The 22,692-nt window shown below is 41.0% G+C and overlaps 1 protein-coding gene across 1 annotated transcript in view; it reads right to left on the reverse strand.

Annotated features, from left to right (window-relative positions):
• The window catches only part of LOC149444126 (proton channel OTOP3-like), a 91,827-nt gene that overhangs the window by 4,037 nt on the left and 65,098 nt on the right, over positions 1–22,692 (reverse strand). The window contains exon 6 of the mRNA XM_089654884.1: positions 15,969–17,146. Coding sequence (XP_089511010.1) covers positions 15,969–17,146 — 1,178 coding nt within the window. The remainder of the gene's footprint in view (positions 1–15,968; positions 17,147–22,692) is intronic.

A 22,692-nucleotide genomic window follows, 5' to 3' on the forward strand; every position in this document is an offset into this window, starting at 1 on the left:
ATGCACGAGCAATCAAATACCACTGAAAGAAAGCTCATTAAGTGGGAAAACAGGCCATAAATTTCATTTGGGTGCAGCTTTGCACGACTGCGCAATTGTCAGTTAAAGTAACTCAGCTCCGTAACGCAAAAAATGGCCTGGTCAGGAAGGGGGGTAAATCCTTAGGAGGGCAAGTGTTTCTAAAGCTGCTATTGACAATGACATTTTCACCACATACTGTATAACAACCCAAGCCATCCATACATACAAAATCCTTTGTTGGTAATGACAGCTTCAAGACGCCTCCTGTCTGGAGAAACTAGTCACATGCATTGCTCAGGTGTGATTTTGACCCATTCTTCCACACAGTCTTCAAATCTTGAAGGTTCCGAGGGCCTCTTCTATGAACTTTAGTTCTTTCCATAGATTTGCTATTGGATTCAAGTCAGATGATTGACTGGGCCATTTTAGCATCTTTAATGTCTTTCTTTGATCCAGTTGAGAGTTCCTTTGACTTTGTGTTCATTGTCTCGCTGAAATGCCCACCCTCATTTCATCTTCATCATCCTGGTAAAAGGCAGCAGATTTTTATCAAGAATGTCTTTGTACATTTTTCCATTCATCCTTCCTTCAATGACATGACGTTTGCCAGTACTGGGTGAAAAACAACCCCACACCATGATGTTCCCACCTCCAAACTTCACTGTTGGTATGGTGTTTTGGGATGATGTGCAGTGCCATTTGACTTCCAAACATGATATGTATTATGGCATCCAAAAAGTTAAATTTTGGTTTCATCTGACAAGACTATATTCTCCCAGTATTTCACAGGCTTGTATAAATGTTGTGCAGGAAACTTTAAACAAGATTCAACATGCTTTTTCCTCAGCAATGGAGTCTTGTGTGGTGCATGTACATACAGGTCACGGAGGTTAAATGCATTACTTATTGTTGTCTTTGAAACAATTGTACCTGCTAATTCCAGGTCTTTCTGAAGCTCTCCACAAGTGGTCTTTGGCTCTTGGACAACTCTTCTGATAATTCTTTTCACTTCTCTCTCAAAAATCTTGTGAGGAGCACCTGGCCATGGCCAGTTTATGGTGAAATTATGTTCTTTCCACTTCCAGATTATGGCCCCAGCAGTGCTCAATGGAACATTCAGAAGTTTAGAAATTGTTCTGTAACCAATGCCATCAGTATGTTTTGCAACAATAAGGTTGCAAAGGTCTTTCTGAGAGCTCTTTGCCTTTACCCATCATGAGTGTGGCACCTTGGTAATGAGATACCTTTTTATAGGCCATCAGTTGAGATTGTACCAGCTGATATTAATTTGCACTGACAAGGGGCAGGATTGATTTCTAATTACTGATAGATTTCAGCTGGTGTCTTGGCTTTCCATGCCTTCTTGCACCACCCTTTCTTCATGTGTGCAATATTTTTTCCGTGTCATTCCATTTTTTATACTTAACTTAATTTTTGAACTTATGTGTTTTGGTTTCTTTGTATGTATGGATTGCATGGGTTGTTACTGGCATGTGGTGAAAATTTCATGTCAATAGCAAATTTAGAAATATATTTACTGAGAAAAATGGTGACATGTTCAAAGCTTATTTTACCCGCTGTATATACAGTAAGCATGGAGACAGCTGTCATTCACAACTCAATATAGCGCATTTACTTTTTTTTTCTAGAGTTTTGAAGCGTTTCTGCTCACCACGCATAGGGCAGTCTATTCACTTGGATGGGATGCCCTATGCGTGATAAACGCGTGATAAACACATAAAAGAAGTTCCATAAACTCTTTTTAGAGAGGAGCATGGCACGTTTGTTATCATGCTTTTTATTTATTTATTTATTTCAGGTACTTATATAGCACCGTCAATTTACGCAGCGCTTTACACATATAAAGTGTACATTCACATCAGTCCATGCTTTTGGTATGCTTTCAGCGTGTTTGTTGCATGGCAAACTTGCACCTGCTACCCACGCATGGAGTTCCATTAACACTTAGTTGTGCTTCAGCAAAGCGTGTGTTTTCTGTGCAGTTTGCCATGTATTTGGAAATGCACAGATGTGAATGGAGCCTCTTTTTTCTTGTGTAAACACACCAATTTCACTTTCAGGCCCCATCCACACTAGTGGGAGCTTTTTTGGCTCATTTTCCTGCCTTTTGTTATTATACAGGATTATTATTATACAAAGACCTATGGAGGCTTAGATTTTATGTTGTGTTTGACCTCTTGTTAACATTAAGATCCATCCTAATAGGTGAGGACACACCCGAAGGACACTGGTGGATGGAATTGGCATGCTGGGAGATTTTTGGTTTATGACACTGGAAGAATTTTTGTGGCAGATGTGCAACTTGTTACATTCACAACTGTTACTTTGGCACTTTTGTGTTATACCTTTTTATGTTTTTTGCATTTGTAATTTTGATATGCATTATATCGGAGTATTTACACTATATGTTTTTTTTAAAATGTGATAATGTTTATATTTATGAGGGATAGTGTGTATATAGAGGATTTAGGATCACTGATTATTTATTTCATGCTTATAAATATACTGGAGGTTATGTAAAATGAGATAAAAGGTTATATAGGAGTCACATGTTTATGTAACCACTTGCCTACCAGGCACTTTTTCCCCCTTCCTGCCCAGGCCAATTTCCAGATTTCAGTGCTGTCGCACTTTGAATAACAGTTGCGTGGTCATGCAGCATTGTATCCAAATGACATTTTTATAATTTTTTTTCACACAAATAGAGCTTTCTTTTGGTGGTATTTAATCACCATTAAGTGTTTTTTTTTGCTAAACAAACGAAAAAACTTTTTTAAAGAATATACTTTTTTCTTAGTTTCTATGATAAAGTTTTGCAAACAGGTAATTTTTTGGTGATTGTATGCCTTTTATGCCTAAACACCTATTTTTAAAGTGAATAGACTACAAAATCGTCTGTTTATGGAAATTTCACTATGTGGGCCCCTTTTTCTCTCTACTTGCATGGTTGTATGAGGAGTGTACCACTGTGAATATAGAGATACTACCTGAGGATCGGGTAAAGAATAGAACATCAAGAGTGTTAGACTCTTATATAAAATGAAGAGTCCATACAAGTCGGTGAGTAAGTGGGACCACCGGAGGGGTGCCTCAAGAATTTTGCACTTTACAAGGAGGAAAGCATGTTTGCACACTGAGAGACTACTTTATTTATGCTTATTAATATATGTGCACTTGGACTTTTACTGTGACACTGGTTACACTAATAGGATTTTATGGATGGAGAGTACAATATGAGTATGCATGGTTTTGCTATTATATTTTAATTGGTTCTGGATTGTGACTTATACATGTGAGGATTATTTTGCACAATTAGGCAGCACTTCTGTGTTAAAGAATCATTTGTAAAGGTAATTTGTCTCCTTCACTGATGTGCGCTGATGAGGCTGCACTGATGGGCACTGATAGGCTGCACTGGTGGGCACTGATGAGGCTGTACTGATGGGCACTGATAGGCTGCACTGGTGGGCACTGATAGGCAGCACTGATGTGCACTGATAGGCAGCACTGAAGGGCTCTGATAGGCAGCACTGAAGGGCATGGATAGGCAGCACTGAAGGGTACTGATAGGTGGCACTGATAGGCGGCACTGATTGGCAGCACTGATGGCCACTGATGGAAACTGTTTGGCATTAATAGGCAGCACTGATGGGCACTTGCTGGGGCTGCACTGATAATCAAGGCACTGATAATCAGTGCCCAGATTATCAGTGTAGATGTCTTCTTTCACACTTGCTTGATATCAGCAGTACTTTCCTCATGCTGTGACAGCGTGAGGAAAGTGCTGCCGCTAACCGGCAAGTATGTTTACATTGTGATCGGCTGTGATTGGACACAGCTGATCACATGGTAAACGGCTGCTATGATTGGCCATTTACCCTGGATTGTGATCAGCTGTGTTCAATGGACACAGTGATCACAGAGAGCGGCGGGTACACACCGCAGCAAGCGTGGTTCTGGGAGGACGTCAATAGATGCCCCACCAGAACTGGACGAGTTGTAGCCGTCATTTGGCTATAGTGCGGTCAGCAAGTGGTTAAAGGCGTGCCACATATGTAAAATATAGTTCTTCAAAAGAGCCTCTTCCTACCATGGGGATGTCATTTACATATCTGACCCAAGACAATATGTGGTACAAGAACATAGACAAGTCCTCACTGGAAAACAGGTCATGCTCTCATCCCCATAGGCACAAACTGGTGACTTGCACCTGCAGGAAGTGGGAGCCCAAGTATGAAAACACATTGCAACTAAGGACTTGCCTGGGCAGCAAAAATAAAATTGTTTAATTGTCAGGTGACTCTCTCCTGTTCATATAGGAAGGAGGTCAGCGGGGACCTGTCTATGTACCCTGTGCCACATACTGTCTTGACACAGGTACATAGACAACATCCGCATGATATTGACAGGCTCTTGGGAAGAACTGTCTCAGGTAATTTCAGTTGTTGGGTGACAACAAGTATAAAATTTAGTTCCTAGACACTGATATTCTGATTATGCCAGCTACCACACTAGCAACTACACTTTTTCACAAAGAAATTGGAGGAAATACAATTTAAGGTGGGCCAACAGTTCCTTCCCTAGGGCACTGATAAAAAGTATACCCTACAAAGAGTACTTAAGGTTGAGGAGAAATTGTACTAGAGACTTTGACTTTCGAAAGGAAGCTGTAGCTTTAGGAGACCGTCTGCTGGCTACAATAATCGGTCCTGAAAAAGATCTTACCAAAGAAATTATATTTTGATCTCCTGTTTAACAACAAACAGAAGAAGAATATAGAAAATGTTAAACGTTTCACCAGGTTTTCATATGATGAGTTAATATATACAACATATACAACTAGAAGCACCATTATAGTTCAGATGATGTCATTGTAAAACCTAATCCAGAAATAATTTGTAGAAGGTGCACTTTTCTGCATGACAAGTTGCTTAAGAGTCAACATACAGGTAGCACCGAACAGGAGAATAAACCCACTGGAACCTTTAAGTGTAGTGAGTGTTCTGAATGTCCCTGGATCAAGGAGGTAACTTCTTGCATACTCCTGAAAGGTGAGTTGTTCACCTCTGGACAACACGTGAGCAGTGCAGGACCTGAGATGGTCTATCTAATGACCTGCAACTGTGTCGCATTCTTTGTAGGTAAAATAGTTTCATAAAGCACTGCATGACCATAGCTACAATAGTGGTAATGGCCAAATTGTGTCACTCATTAGCTAGCAAACTGGGCTAGTACATATTTATAATGTATCACTTGCATTTAATGGCCCTACATAGAATTTATGAAGATCCCTGAGGAGGTGGAGGACAGTCATGGGCAGCACAGTGACTAAATGGTTAGCACTTCCGCGTGGTAGTACTAGGGTCGCTGGTTCGAATCCCAACCAAGGTACCACCTGCCTGGAGTTTGCATGTTCTCCCTGTGCCTGCATGGGTTTCCTTCAGGTACTTGGGTTTCCTCCAGGTACTCCAGTTTCCTCCCAAAGACATGCTGGTAGGTTAATTAGATCCTGTCTAAATTGGCCCTAGTATATACATGTTAGGGACCTTAGATTGTATGCCTCTTGAGGGTTAGGGACTGATGTGAATGTACAATATATATGTAAAGCGCTGCATAAATTAATGACGCTAAATAAGTACCTGAAATAAATAAATATCTTTGATAAATGCATACTAACAGCAAGAAACTTGATGGATCTGTTTAAAAGTGACCACACACCCAGGCTTAAATTATATGATTCGCTATAAGCCTTTTCTTTAAATCTGAAATTACCTCTAATAGTTGCATTCCAATATCTAGTGAGAAGTTTTTTGAGAACGCATATACTGATTAAGATGGTTCCTCTGTTTTTATTTCTCTGCTCCTGTGGATCATCAATTGTTATATTTTGTCCATAATGCATGTGGATTATTAAGTGTTACACTCTGTCCAGGGGTGGACTGAGAACTCATGGGGCCCCCGGACAATAGGGGATCATGGGGCCCCTGTGTCCTTGCCCAAACTCAAAAAAAGCCTATGAAAAAGGTACCAGGGGCATCTCATGGGGCCCCCTACTAACCCTGGGCCCTCGTGCAGTGCCCGAGTTTCCAAATGGTCAGTCCGCCCCTGACTCTGTCTATAATGCATGTATAATGGACTAGTCCCTTTATTTAATGAGAGACAAATGGGTTGCTATGTTTGCACTATATATCAATTCACACAAGTATGATATGCTTACCAAGTGGATTGTTTGAATTTCCAAATTGATTTACAGTATATTCATTTTAATTGTAAAATAGTTGTGCTGTTATGTTAGATTTTGGTTGTTTTGGTTTATGTTAGTATATGATGCTACTGTCAGTTGCTTCCTCTCCACTAGGTGTCCTTATGTGCCATTCTGTGCCGTGCCATTTTACACTTGAGCCAACACCTGCCTGGTAATATTAGCAGGGAGGTTTGTTTGGGTGCCATGTAGTTGTTCTCTTTATCTTCCTTTCCATCTGCAATCTCTTTGGTAGGCTCAGAATGGCCACTGGTTGCTGAGGTGCATTGCCAATTTTGACTCTTTGAGAGGTGGAACTGCGGCCATGTTGTGCGCATGCCTGGTCTTCTGCATCTGGCACATGTGCACTTCTGGCATGTGCACTTATGACATCACGCAGTGGCTGCCCCTTGGCTTGCGTGTATGCGTGCAGTGGTGGACAAGTGGCAAGGCACCATCTTTGTTGTTCTTGACACTGTCAGTACAGCAGAGGGGATGACAGCGGAGGTCATGTATTTATAATATACTCCTAAAACAGATCTTCATTCTATATGCTACAACATCTTTTTGGTGGCAGACTATGCTGCATGGCAACCTGTTTGGAACTCTACAAAGCACAAACCAATCCATAATTTCCTTTCATTGATATTCTTTAGATTTTTCGCTTTTCTATGTGTCTGTTCAGCTTTCTGTGTTCTTTTAGTTGAAACTCCTAAAACTCTGAGTGCTGCGTAAGAACAAGTCTGTCTGTATTGGGGCAATTTTGGATCTCTTTGCAGTATAATAGTGTTTTCTTTTCATTTGCTCACAGTTTAATATGAAATCATCGGAGACAATAGACTTCAATGTTTATAATATCACCCCTTGTGTCTTTAAAACATATTGTTTGCAACTCTGGGCTTTTAAATGCTGCATAAAAGCTAATCTAATTAGGCTAAGGCCATTTATTTTCTCATACAGAGAACAGTGCTTCCTTTCATTTACTCTCAGTGAACTCTATAAGCACTGGAGATAATAGATGTTAGTGCTTATAATTTAGTTTTTCGAGCCTTTAAAGGAACAACAGTTACATTTAACCTCATCTGTGGAACAGGTCTATACTCCCATTACAGAGTCAGATTATTAAGTAATTTAGTTGAGTTTAGGGATGTAACACAGGCCATATACTATATACCGATTTTCATTTAATCTTTTATCTATATACAGGTGAAACTCAAAAAATTAGAATATTGTGCAAAACTTCATTTATTTCAGTAATACAACTTAAATTAACTAATATATGAAATAGACTCATTACATGCAAAGCAAGATAGTTCAAGCTGTGATTTGTCATAATTGTGATGATTATGGCTTACAGCTCATGAAAACCCCAAATCCACAATCTCAGAAAATTAGAATATTGTGAAAAGGTGCAATATTCTAGGCTCAAATTGTCCCACTCTAATCAGCTAATTAAGCCATAACACCTGCAAAGGGTTCCTGAGCCTTTAAATGGTCTCTCAGTCTGGTTCAGTAGGAATCACAATCATGGGAAAGACTGCTGACCTGATAGTTGTGCAGAAAACCATCATTGACACCCTCCATAAGGAGGGAAAGCCTCAAAAGGTAATTGCAAAAGAAGTTGGATGTTCCCAAAGTGCTGTATCAAAACACATTAATAGAAAGTTATGTGGAAGGGAAGAGTGTGGAAGAAAAAGGTGCACAAGCAGCAGATATCACTGCAGCCTGGAGAAGATTGTCAGGAAAAGGCCATTCAAAAGTTTTGGGGACTTTTAACAAGGAGTGGACTGAGGCTGGAGTCAGTGCATCAAGAGCCACCACTCACAGACGGATCCTGGACATGGGCTTCAAATGTCGTATTTCTCTTGTCAAGCCGCTCCTGAACAACAAACAACGCCAGAAGCGTCTTACCTGGGCTAAAGAAAAACAGACCTGGTCTGTTGCTCAGTGGTCCAAAGTCCTGCTTTCTGATGAGAGCAAGTTTTGCATCTCATTTGGAAACCAAGGACCCAGAGTATGGAGGAAGAATGGAGAGGCACACACTGCAAGATGCTTGAAGTCCAGTGTGAAGTTTCCACAGTTTGTGTTGATTTGGGGAGCCATGTCATCTGCTGGTGTAGGTCCACTGTGCTTCATTAAGTCCAGGGTCAACGCAGCCATCTACCAGGAGATTTTGGAGCACTTCATGCTTCCTTTCACAGATGAGCTTTATGGGGATGCTGACTGCATTTTACAGCAGGACTTTCCCACACTGCCAAAAGCACCAAAACCTGGTTCAATGACTGTGGGATTACTGTGCTTGATTGGCCAGCAAACTCGCCTGACCTGAACCCCATAGAGAATCTATGGGGCATTGCCAAGAGAAAGATGAGAGACATGAGACCGAACAATGCAGAAGAGCTGAAGGCCGCTATTGAAGCATCCTGGTCTTCCATAACACCTCAGCAGTGCCACAGGCTGATAGCTTCCATGCCACACCGCATTGAGGCAGTAATTGCTGCAAAAGGGGCCCAAACTAAGTACTGAGTACATGTGCATGCTTATACTTTTCAGAGGTCCGATATTGTTCTATGTACAATCCTTGTTTTATTGATTGCATGTAATATTCTCATTTTCTGAGATTGTGGATTTGGGGTTTTCATGAGCTGTAAGCCATAATCATCACAATTATGACAAATCATGGCTTGAACTATCTTGCTTTGCATGTAATAAGTCTATCTCATATATTAGTTTCACCTTTTAAGTTGCATTACTGTAATAAATGAACTTTTGCACGATATTCTAATTTTTCGCGTTTCACCTGTATATAGATAAAAGATTAAATGAAAATCGGTATATAGTATATGGCCTGTGTTACATCCCTAAACTCAACTAAATTACTTAATAATCTGACTCTGTAATGGGAGTATAGACCTGTTCCACAGATGAGGTTAAATGTAACTGTTGTTCCTTTAAAGGCTCGAAAAACTAAATTATAAGCACTAACATCTATTATCTCCAGTGCTTATAGAGTTCACTGAGAGTAAATGAAAGGAAGCACTGTTCTCTGTATGAGAAAATAAATGGCCTTAGCCTAATTAGATTAGCTTTTATGCAGCATTTAAAAGCCCAGAGTTGCAAACAATATGTTTTAAAGACACAAGGGGTGATATTATAAACATTGAAGTCTATTGTCTCCCATGATTTCATATTAAACTGTGAGCAAATGAAAAGAAAACACTATTATACAGCAAAGAGATCCAAAATTGCCCCAATACAATACAGACAGACTTGTTCTTACGCAGCACTCAGAGTTTTTATAGCACCCTCCTAGGTCAGCTAGGGGAAACTAGATCCCAATGGTTAATCACGTGCTGGTTAGCAGCTCAGGTGAGATAGCCAGAGGGGTCAAATTATTGTCAGGGTTGAGAGACTCTGCAAGCCAGCCCCTCTGGAATTTTTCCCTGCTCTGAGGCTTGCGGAGGAGGGCCTTGGAGGCAGAGGGTGGATCTGAGGAGTGGCGGGCAGCACTCTTGAGGGACCTCAGCCAATCACCAACAGAAGGCTTGGCAAAGGGCTGGGACTCCCTAAAATGTGTTACAGCCTACTCAGTAGCAGAAGTGTGTGCTAGTGGGAGAGCAAGAGAGTTGGAGGAAGATGTGAGGCTGGAGGAGGAAGGCTTCCAGGAGGCCTAGTGGGGTGGGGCCTGCCTGCAGGCCTGGAGCTGGAGAGGAGGAAAACCTGGAACTCACTGGCCTCCTGAGAAAGGACCATCTGTGTGGCTGGTAGCAACAGCTCAGCTGCCATCCCAAAAGCACTACAGGAGATGATCTAAGTGAGTACACCTACACCCCCTTGGCAGATAGGGGAAGGAGCACTCTGGTGGGAAACCAGATCAGCCTACTAGTGACTGTTCACCTCATCTAAAGGAACAGGAGCCAGATCCCTTGCTCAGGGAGAAAGTCCCCAGATTGCTAGGTGAAGAGGAGGATCTGGGGTGGTTCAACAGTGCGGCTGGCACTCCAACAGAGACTGCATCAGAGAAGAGAAACTTGTGAATAGTTCAGAAAGTTGTCCTTGTATTTTGGTTCCCTTGGGCATCCTTTACCCCCTTACCCTCTCCAAGTTCTAATCTCCTCAATAAAATAACAAAACCAACGCTCAAGGACTGAACTCTGTCTGTGGATGAAAGCTTGTGTGGAAAATGCTGAATGTTTGGCTGTGCAGGGTTATAGGGGGCCCTAATTCAGCAGCAATCCCTAAGGGGGCAGCGCTATTTCCATTATAGTGCTTTATCACTAGCCATGTGCTAAGTGTGTCTGCCTTAAGCCTTGAGATGGGCTTGTTTCTTAAAGAGGAGCTAAACTCAGCAATTTAAAGTAGAACTTTACTAACAATTTGTAAAAAATAATGTTCTTTAGCAATTACACTTTAATAATTATGCTACCAAAATTAATGTGTGCTGTAAATTGCCTCCAGCATTGCTCCTTTTTCTTCTTACTGGAGGCCACCATTTTGTTGAAGCCCAGAGCACTGAGCAGCAGTTAACTGCTTAAGGACTGCTCTATAGCAGATATACTGCTACAGAGTGGCACCTGTGCGCAAAATCACATATATATACATAATCTTGCATTTCCGGGTATGTTAATCACCCGCTGGCACCCGGTGATTACTGACAATCACCAACGGGGAGAGAGACTGTTTTGTTTACAAACAGTCTTCCTCCCTGTCAGCTTGAGAACACTGCTCAGGGATGGCTGTGCACAGCACAACCATCCCGATCAGTGTGCTAACAATAAGGTACACCCCCCCCGCCCCCTAATAAAACTCTCCCAGCACATAATTAACCCTTTGATCGCCCCTCACATTAACCCCTTCCTGCCCAGTGCCATTAGTACAGTGTTAGTGCTTTTTTTTTTTTACCACTGATCACTGTATTAGTGTCACTGGGGAAGTCAGTGACACCAAGTTAGTCCCCCCCCCCAGTGTCAGAATGTCCACTGCAGTCCCACTAAAAGTCGCTGATCGCCGCCATTACTGGTAGAAAAAAAAAATCCCAGTATATATACCGCCATTTTTAAATGCTATAACTTTCACGTAAACCAATTAATTTACAGGTATTGGGATATTTAGTAGCAAAGACATGTTGCAGAATACATTTTGGCCTAAATTTATGATGAAATTTAATTTTTTACATTTTTTTACTGGACATGTTTAATAGCAAAAGTCCAACATATTGTTTTTTTTTCAAAATTATCGGTCTTTTTTTTTTTTTAATGTGAAAAAAAAAAAACACACAGGTGATCAAATACCACTGAAAGAAGGCTCAATTTGTGGGAAAAAAAAGGACATAAATTTCATTTGGATGCAGCGTTGCATGACCGTGCAATTGTCAGTTAAAGTAACGCAGCGCTGTAACGAAAAATGGCCTGGTCAGGAAGGGGGTACATCCTCAAGAAGGCAAGTGGTTAAAGCAGAGTTAAACCCTCCTATCTTTACAGCCAAGGAAGATGCCATTTGTTTGATCTGCAGCTGCCATGGTGCTGCACATATGATCAGTTATAACACCAGTTATTTGATGGTTTGACAGTTTGGTTTAGAACACAAGCAAATGTGACAGTTAGTATTCCTGGCATGTGCTGGGAATGTAACTGTTCTTTGAAACTGTTAAATCGATAGGTTTAGTTCCGCTTTAATCTTTAGACTGTCAGCAGATCGGCCTCTATAAATTAGGCAGTGCCTAAAAATGCCTAAAAATGGGGAGCAACTGAGCATGTGCAGAGTTGGGTGAGACAGTTTAATACTGGATTTTAAACAGTATAGGCATTTATTTTTAATATTTTACTTAGCTATACCTGAGGCCAGCCTGAAGTGATCTAGGAAGACTTAATTTTCTGACTAAAGTTTCACTTTAACAATTTTAAAAAAGTTAAGTTACATTTCTGGCATGCTGGGAATGTAACATTTGCTTGTGCTCTCAACCAAAATGTCAATTCATTATATGGCTGGTGTTGAAACTGATCACATGTGCATCAAGGCAGTTGAAGATCAAACAGTGGCTAAAATGGCAGCTTCGTTGGCTGAAAAGGATAGGATGGTTTAGTTCCACTTTAAGAGGACTTCACAGGTTGAGCTCAGCATTCCATCCACTTGGAAAAACAGGGGTTATATTGCTCTAGCATCCAACTATGTTTGAATCTATCTACTCAATCCGCATTATTCAAATGTTTATTTGTTTTTCTTTCAATGCCTTTATAGTACTTGACCATTTGCACTCCTGATGAAGGGGATTTAACAGTCTGGGAAACACGTTGAGTCCAAGGTTGCCTATTGAAAACTGTTGATGGGAGCTGGATAATTCATCTACTAGGCATTTGCCCTTGATGTGTTAGTTTGAGTTCCCCTTTAAAGAACGACAGTTCATTAACTTGTTAAGAGGATCATTACATTGCTTTTTTTCTCTAGTTTTAACAAGATGTGATTTTTTAATGGTTCATTTGTCTGAATGAAATTAATGTAATTTTAAACAAATTTGGCAATATGTAGTGCCTCAAAAGTCCAGCCACTTTTTAAAATTGCAAACTTTTGCAACTCACTCACTGCACTTTTTTGATATCTTTGCTATTGTTGAGAGCTAAGGCCTCTGGAAAAAAATCTGCACATCTTATAGGTTTGCCAGTTGCCTGCATGCCCCACTTTGTGCTTCTATTTGCTGATCTCTACATCAGAACATGACATGGTAGCCAGGTAAGAGATGGGTAATTGAACCACAGTTCAGGCGGAGGATGTGAAGATTCTGCTGGAGACTTTAATTATAATATTAACAATCATCTTTCGAAATGTATTTTTAAGAATGAGAATGTCCCTTTGATGCTGGAAAAGAATGTTATTTTGTAGGTCCTTGAACATTCTTTACAGACTTCTAATCCACTAGGGTGAATGGGTTTGCTAAAAAATGCTTATATATGGCTCCATGGGAACCATTACCAAATGTTTTTTCCACAACTGCAGAGGGTGAAGCTGGTTTATAGGAATGCATATTTCCACATATTCTTCACTTTTCTACTGTTTTCTAGTCAGAAGTGTTAAGCAGAATTCAACAGGGAATCTATTTTTATTTAGGTAGCATAGGGAATTATGAGTTTGAATTAATGATTGGCAAATCCATCTGGCTTAGACCCAAGGTACCCAGTCAGGGAGAAATCACACATAGCCCTTGGCTGTTATGACCTGCCTTGTATTTTGAAATACATGTTAATTATATTGAGTGTTGACACCTCTTGCAATGCAATACTGTAGTTTGTGTTTACACTGTGTTATCAAGCTCTGGCCTGTATTACCAGAGGATGACTTCTGCTGGAGGGGTGGTGGTTTGGAATTCACCGGGGCAGCACTGTAATGCATCTAAGGAGAGCCCCATGTCACTATTCCTTGTAGTTTCTTTGCTACAGGCATTGGCCCTGTTCTGCCCCAACTTGCCAGGAATATTCTCCCTGCAGTAATCTCTTTTCCTAGCCAGCAGGTATCTGTCCCTGACCTACCACTCACTCCAGGCACACCCAATTGATTTGGGAGGCCCTATATACTGTATAAGGTTCCCTGTCAAGATAGCCACCTGAGATCTCGAGAGATTGGACTAGCTTCTCTGACACATTGATAGAGTCCATACGGGGACAATTCCCTTATCAGGAACACAGGCTGGAAGAGAGCCTACACCTGCCTACAGATTTGCCAAGTGGTTCTGTTAAGAACCACTACATGCTGAACCATATTATGGAACTCTTTGATCACCTTCATAGAGCTTAAGTATTCATGAAATTAGACCTAAGATGTGAACACAACTTGATTCGCATTAAGGCAGCAGATGAGTGACAGACTGCATTTAACATCAGGAATGGAATGGACAATGGACTCTACACATAACTAGTAACGCCCTTCAGCCTCTGTAATGCCCCTGCAGTCTTACAGCACCATGTCAACTAAATCTTTTGAGCTCGCCTCTATGAGTGTGTTGTCTACCTGGATGATATATTAATTTTCGTTGTGTTTTCTACCCTTTTTTGTAGCGTATTTATGTGCATTTTTGTGTTACATAGTTACATAGTTGGTCTGGCTGAAAAAAGACAAAAGTCCATCCAGCTCAGCCATTAAAAAAAAAAAGGTTCTAATCCTACACCCACAGTTGATTCAGCGGTAGGCAAAAAACCCCCAGCAAAGCATGATCAAATTTGCTCCTGCAGGGAATAAAATTCCTTCCTGATCCCCCAAGAGGCAATTGGATATTCCCTGGATCAACTTTATGTATACATGTTATCCTTTATGTTCTGTGTTTCTAGGAAAGAATCCAGGCCTTTTTTAAAGCAATCCACTGAGCTGGCCAGGACCAATTCCTGAGGGAGTCTATTCCACATTTTCACAGCTCTCACTGTGAAGAAACCTTTCCGTGTTCGGAGATTAAATTTCTTTTCCTCCAGATGTAAAGAGTGCCCCCTCGTCCTCTGTGATGACCTTTTTTTCATGCATTTTCATGCATTTTTGTTTTAGCCAGTGATGACTAGCATTATCTGCTGTGAAATCATTGCTTTTAGAAGAAAATAGGATTTTAAGCAAAGAAAACACAAAAAGTGCCAAAACCATTTATACATGCGTTTTTCATATGCTGCCATTGAAATCTATGGGCCAAAAAACACAATATGCTACACCATTACCTATTACCCCCAGTTCACATATATGCAGCTGTGCGGGCCGTGTTTTGCGCGGACATGAGAGCCCATTCATTTGAATGGACTCCCGTGCCCCGTGACAAGCAGGAAAGAAGTCATTGCACTTCTTCTGAAAACGCAGTCCGCACAGGAACCTCGGTTCAGGCTGCGTACCATTAGAACTAATGGTCCGCATTCCTCTGTGCAGGTAGTGCGGCTGCACGGATTTTCATGCAGATCTGCAGCCGCACCACCCACACAGATGTGAACCTAGCCTTACTCTACGTATGTATGCTCATATTATTACACCATAAATACACATTTGATGTTCAAAAAAGATTAACAGGGAGCTGTAAAATAGTTTTTTGATATTTGTCATTGCTCTCTTGAAACTATTTTTTTAAGTCATGTAATTGGTACAGCACCAATCAGGGCTGTGCAGACACAGACTCATAGGGGTTGATTTATTAAAACTGGAGAGTGCAAAATCTGCTGCAGCTGTGTACCGTAGCCAATCAGCTTCTAACTTCAGCTTCTTCAATTAAGCTCTGACAAAAAAAAAACAAAAACCTGGAAGCTGATTGGTTTCTATGCGGAGCTGCACCAGATTTTGCACTCTCCAGTTTTAGTAAGTCAGCCCCTATGAGTCTGTGTCTGCACAGCCCTGATTGGCGCTGTACCAGTCACATGACTTAAAAAAATAGTTTCAAGAGAGCAATGACAAATATCAAAAAACTATTTTACAGCTCCCTGTAAATCTTTTTTGAACATCAAACTTGTATTTTGTGTGTATTAGTATGGTGTAGGGCCAGGCGGAGTCAAAGATGATTGATGCTAGCTTTCATTTTGTTCAGACAGCAACGGCATCCAAGGCTCTTTTTCACTTTACAAGTATTAACAATTACAAATATATTTAATACTGATTTATATCAAAACTAAGCTTTTTTGGGATTTAATTACACTTTATAACAGGATAATTGTCATCATAAGAGAAATGGACTTACCATTATATTACAGAGCACTAGAAAAAGTGCAGACTCCTTCACAAGTCTGCGGCTGATATTGAGTTTTCCGACACCTTGCAGATAAGCCAAGGAAACCCTGCGTATTTCTACAAAAGACATTCTACGAGGAGCTTCCTCTTCGCTTTCCTCTTGTGTTATTGGCTGGCTATGTCCATGATGCTCTTTTTTCATGCCTTCAATTATAAAGATATTTTGAAATATATGTTGCAAGATCATGAGGATTGCGAACGACAGATTTAATGAATTCAGCACGTTCCATTCACTTGTAGCCACAATGGCAACTATGGAATAATAAGAAATGCAGAACTGCCCAAGGGCAGCTGCAAGCAGCAGGATTATCTCTAGACTGCGAGTGTAGTTTTTAGGTTTTGGACTCATTGTACCATCATGACTGTTTTTCTCATCACTGATTTTTTTGGTAGTTGTCCTATAATGGTGGCTGGTGTCCACATGGTCTGTTCTGTCTTCTTTTTCCAGTTCTTCTATTGGAATGTTTTCATTGTACTTTCCACTTTTTGTTTGAACTTCACATTTATCACAACGTTCCTCCTTATCTCCTTTGTGTTCCACAATTTCTTTCAGATCTGTCCATTCATAATCTCCCTTTTCATCTCTGTGCTCCCCTGTATCCACTTCCTTTTGTTCATAATCCTTGTTCCTCTCCACATGCCTGTGTCTGCACCGACTTTGATTCTCTAATTTGGTTGCTCTATCTGTGTCATTTCTGTTTTCATCATGCTCACTTTGCTCTTCTGGCCATTTCACCGTCTCCGTATAGGTTTGAGCAACTATCCCAACAATGCAGGAGATTACCATGAAGGGAAGCACAATGACATTGTAGACATAATAAAGAAAAAATGACAAGGGGGTGGCCTTTCCTGAAGATGCCTGTATCTGATACTGGATGAAGACGCAAAATCCCACCACCAATGCAACACCACCGAAAACTGGGCCATAAAGAACTCCTTGAAGACGAAACCTCGGGTGCACGGAGACAGAGGAAGAAACGTCTTTTCTGCCAACATTCAGCCACATTATGTAGAGCATTGATGCACAGATAAGACTGTATTCCAAATTGAATGGATACAGGGTCACATATCCTCTTTGAAAGGTCCAGCACATTGAATTTTGTAGGCATAAACAGCCACTGTCTGCATCTACAAGAAAAGATTATTTAGGTTATTTGTTGTGAAAAAAGATAGCATATTAAAACCAGATGCCCATGTTTGAAAGCCTAACTCCAGCTGAGATTATTTTGGTTGGATAGGTATGGGCAGAAATTCTGCCAGGGTGTTTATTTCTGTCTATGGCATCACTGGGAAGATTTACCCCAACTTGCTGTCCCTACAATGCCCCTAGAAGGGGTGGTGAGTGTATGGTTGTCAGCTTGAAAGGAAGGAATACTGTCAGAAGATCTCTTCCTGCCAAGAAAATGTGTTTTTTCTGTGTTCCCACTGGAGAAATTCCCCATCACTTCCGGTCTTGTCAGAAAGCACGGGAAATTTTCCTTTAATGGATATAGATGGCAATAAAAATCTGACTTCTAAATCCATCCATACACGGACCAAATTCAGCCTTTTCAGTAGGGACTGGCATGAGCAGGCAGATTATACCCAAGTTGATCCATTGATTGACTTGGGTACAACCATCATGTTGGATTTTTTACATTCGATTACTGCCAGCCACTAGCAGTAGTCATTGTGTTCTTCCAGTTGGAAAGGCTCCCCCCCCCCCCACTAGTAAAATACAATAGTGCAATACACTGTGATGATGGGGGAAATTAGTCATTTATGGGCTACTTTAGGGTTCATTTAGACTTGCGGTTGGGGGTGTTGACATACCACAGTCACAATGCTTTCCACTCTTGGCAAAAAACTATCACTGCTGTGCATTTGGCGGTAGCACTGCTGCCAAAAGCAACCTATTCAAGCAGATTAGGAAGTGCTGCAATGCGGTTGTGGCACATTGGCGGTACGATTATGAGGTTAAAACAGATGGTGAGGAGGAATCACATTGCCGATCTGAACGTGGGCTGCTTTTCAGAGGCGCAGTAGTTTAGATACAAGTCTACACTTTGCCTAGCCCTTCCCTTCTCTGTCCAAATTAAATAGAAGGTTTTGCCTGGAGTTTGTGTTGAAATATTTGGACCTACAAATGTTTATCTCTGATGTTTCCCTGGATCCCAGAACTGACTAACGTGTCCACCTACTTTATGAGATAAAGAAAAATAATGATCATGTTTTATTAATGATTACATTGCTCTACTGAGTGCTTATATGCTCATGTTAGGTTCTTTCTACTGTATAATATAGGTTAACTTACTAGAATGGCTTTGCAAAAAGATGTTTTGGAACAAATTGTTATTCTCTTGGAATGTCTTAATGTTCAGCGAGGTTTTCCAGAGTCTGGGTTGCAGTCAAGCTGATAAGGTGTTCCAAAATAATAGAAATGAATATCTCTTGTAATTGTTGATGTACTGCTTGTGCAAATTCTTAAATAATTGAGATAATACTGTATGTAAACTGTGTATGCTTGGGAGGTCCTACATGATAATTAGAGATGAGCGAATTATTCAAAAATTCGATCCGGCTGATTCGCCGAATTTGCGGAATAAATTCGATTCGATGCGAATTTATTCGCTGCGAATTTAACTTATTAAAAGGGTTTCTAGGCTTCAGAGAGCCTTTATATTAATGCAGAACACTGTACCTTTAATTTAAATGCCCTTGGAGTCTGCTGGGGAAGAGAAATAATACTGTCAGTCAGTATGACATGCAGATGAGTGCCGTTGATCTTAGAATCACCGCACACTTCACTCATTTGGGCAGTCACGGGGCCAAAACCAGAGTGTGGAGCCACAGTGTGGCGGTGGAGGCAGCAGCAATGGGAGGCCATACAGCACCCTATCACAAAATGGAACCCACCAGCAGTGTGAGGAGACCTGAAAGTGGCACATGGCAGAGTGTGGCGATGGAGACAGCAGCAATGGGAGGCCGTACAGGGACCCATGACACACTCTGGACCTGGCAGCAGCAAGAGGAGGCGGTACAGGGGCCCATGGCAGAGTGGCGAAGTGTAAGCAGCTTAAATTGAAGGCCATACAGAGGCCTATGTTAAAAAGTCCCCCCAGCAGCAGTGTGGGGAGACGACTATCAAGAGTCCAATGGCAGATTGGCGGAGCAGAAACAGCTTCAATTGAAGAAGAAGAGGATGAGGATTAAGAAGAAGAAGAAGAGGATGATGATGAAGAAGAAGAAGATGAGGATGAAGAAGAAGAAGAAGAAGAAGAAGAAGAAGAAGAGGATGAGGATGAAGAAGAAGAAGAGGATGAGGAAGAAGAAGAAGAAGAGGATGAGGATGAAGAAGAAGAAGAAGAGGATGAGGATGAAGAAGAAGAAGAAGAGGATGAAGAAGAAGAAGAGGATGAGGATGAAGAAGAAGAAGAAGAGGATGAGGATGAGGAAGAAGAAGAAGATGAGGATGAGGATGAAGAAGAAGAAGAAGAAGAGGATGAGGAAGAAGAAGAAGAAGAGGATGAGGATGAAGAAGAAGAAGAAGAAGAAGAAGAGGATGAGGATGAAGAAGAAGAAGAAGAAGAGGATGAGGATGAAGAAGAAAAAGAAGAAGAAGATGAGGATGAAGAAGAAGAAGAGGATGAGGATGAAGAAGAAGAAGAAGAAGAAGAAGAGGATGAGGATGAGGAAGAAGAAGAAGAAGAAGAAGAAGAAGAGGATGAGGATGAAGAAGAAGAAGAAGAGGACGAGGATGAAGAAGATGAGGATGAAGAAGAAGAAGAAGAAGAGGATGACGATGAGGATGAAGCAGAAGAAGAAGAAGAAGAGGATGAGGATGAAGAAGAAGAAGAAGAAGAAGAAGAGGATGAGGATGAAGAAGAAGAAGAAGAGGATGAAGAAGAAGAAGAGGAAGAAGAAGAGGATGAGGATGAGGATGAAGAAGAAGAAGAAGAGGATGAGGATGAAGAAGAAGAAGAAGAAGAAGAAGAAGAAGAGGATGAGGATGAGGAAGGAGAAGAAGAAGAAGAGGATGAGGAAGAAGAAGAAGAAGAAGAAGAAGAGGATGAGGATGAAGAAGAAGAAGAAGAGGATGAGGATGATGAAGAAGAAGATGAGGATGAAGAATAATAAGAAGAAGAGGATGAGGATGAGGAAGAAGAAGAAGAGGATGAGGATGAAGAAGAATAATAAGAAGAAGAGGATGAGGATGAAGAAGAAGCAGAAGAAGAAGATGAGGATGAAGAAGAAGAAGAAGAAGAAGAAGAAGAGGATGAGGATGAAGAAGAAGAAGAAGAAGAAGAGGATGAGGATGAAGAAGAAGGGGAGGATGAGGAAGAAGAAGAAGAAGAAGAGGATGAGGATGAAGAAGAAGAAAAAGAAGAGGATGAGGAAGAAGAAGAAGAAGATGAGGATGAAGAAGAAGAAGAAGAGGATGAGGATGAAGAAAAAGAAGAAGAGGATGAGGAAGAAGAAGAAGAAGAAGAAGAAGAAGAAGAAGAGGATGAGGATGAAGAAGAAGAAGAAGAAGAAGAGGATGAGGATGAAGAAGAGGATGAGGATGATGAAGAAGAAGAGGATGATGGTGAGGAAGAAGAAGAAGAAGAAGAAGAAGAAGAAGAGGATGAGGATGATGAAGAAGAAGAGGATGAGGATGAAGAAGAAGAAGAAGAAGAGGATGATGAAGAAGAAGAAGAAGAAGAAGAAGAGGATGAGGATGAGGATGAAGAAGAAGAAGAAGAGGATGAGGATGAAGAAGAAGAAGAAGAAGAAGAAGAGGATGAGGATGAGGAAGGAGAAGAAGAAGAAGAGGATGAGGAAGAAGAAGAAGAAGAAGAAGAAGAAGAGGATGAGGATGAAGAAGAAGAAGAAGAGGATGAGGATGAAGAAGAAGATGAGGATGAAGAATAATAAGAAGAAGAGGATGAGGATGAGGAAGAAGAAGAAGAGGATGAGGATGAAGAAGAATAATAAGAAGAAGAGGATGAGGATGAAGAAGAAGCAGAAGAAGAAGATGAGGATGAAGAAGAAGAAGAAGAAGAAGAGGATGAGGATGAAGAAGAAGAAGAAGAAGAGGATGAGGATGAAGAAGAAGGGGAGGATGAGGAAGAAGAAGAAGAAGAAGAAGAAGAAGAGGATGAGGATGAAGAAGAAGAAAAAGAAGAGGATGAGGAAGAAGAAGAAGAAGATGAGGATGAAGAAGAAGAAGAAGAGGATGAGGATGAAGAAAAAGAAGAAGAGGATGAGGAAGAAGAAGAAGAAGAAGAGGAAGAAGAGGATGAGGATGAAGAAGAAGAAGAAGAAGAAGAGGATGAGGATGAAGAAGAGGATGAGGATGATGAAGAAGAAGAGGATGATGGTGAGGAAGAAGAAGAAGAAGAAGAAGAGGATGAGGATGAAGAAGAAGAAGAGGATGAGGATGAAGAAGAAGAAGAAGAAGAAGAAGAAGAAGAGGATGAGGATGATGAAGAATAAGAGGACAAGGATGAAGAAGAAGAGGATGAGGATGAAGAAGAAGAGAATGAGGATGAAGAAGAGGATGAGGATGAAGAAGAAGAAGAAGAAGAAGAGGAAGAGGACGAGGATGAAGAAGAAGAAGAAGAAGAAGAGGATGAGGATGAAGAAGAGGAAGAAGAGGATGAGGATGAGGATGAAGAAGAAGAAGAAGAAGAAGTAGGATGAAAATAAGAAGAATTCCAGTACAGCAAAAAGTGTATCTGCAGAGAGCTCCGCTATTTCTGACAGTTCTCTGACAGTTCCTTCACATTTACAGCGGTTGAAACATTGTATCTATTTGTTTCCGAATAAAAACATCTGTATCCTAAATGGAAACAAATAGATACAATGTTTCAACCGCTGTAAATGTGAAGGAACTATCAGAGAACTGTCAGAAATAGCGGAGCTCTCTGCAGGGACACTTTTTGCCGGCTGTAAAAGGGATGAAAATCGGCCGATCGGGAAAAATTCGATTCGTGCATCCGAAGTTTGCTAATTTTCGGATTCGGCGCGAATCGAATTTTTCCTAATATTCGAAACGAATTCCACTTCGCCAAGTTCGATTCGCTCATCTCTAATGATAATGTGTGAGATTGTTGCTTAAAAGCCTCTTCTTTTGATCAGGACATAAGTGAATCATTTCACACAGCGGTATCTACCACTTTAAGAACTGTGGTAAATACCTCATAGCATTCTGCAAAACCTTTTTTGCTATTCACTAGAAAAACACTTCTAAAAGGGAGCATGCAGTATTTTTTTTTTGTAATTTGCGGTATTTATCTCATGAAACCATTTAGTATTTTATCTCATGATGTGATATCCAGTGGGATAGATCCAGTGGAGGATTAGAACCCGTCAGTTTTTATTGCTAATAAAGAGGTAAAATGATTTAAACCGTAGAAATATGCCAACTAACTAAGTCAGTGAGGTCACTGCAGCATATGTATTAACCACTTCCCGTCTGGCTCATGTACATAAATGGCCGGACGGGAGCAGTGCAGGAGTGAGTTGTCGTTCATAAACGGCGCCTGCATTTTCAGCCTGTGCGTGCTTCCTGGGAGCGAGCGGCACCACGATCCAGTGCCCGCTGTGTCCTCCGATCGCTGTACGGGACCTCTGTGTGAGGTTCCGATCATGTGAACACTGATTGGCCAATCAGTGATCACATGAATAGTAGTAAGCAAGATGTCACTTCT

This window comes from Staurois parvus, unplaced genomic scaffold (genome assembly GCF_062004578.1).
Source record: "Staurois parvus isolate SC_StPar_1 unplaced genomic scaffold, SC_StPar_1.0 ptg000813l, whole genome shotgun sequence".
Lineage (NCBI taxonomy): Eukaryota > Metazoa > Chordata > Amphibia > Anura > Ranidae > Staurois > Staurois parvus.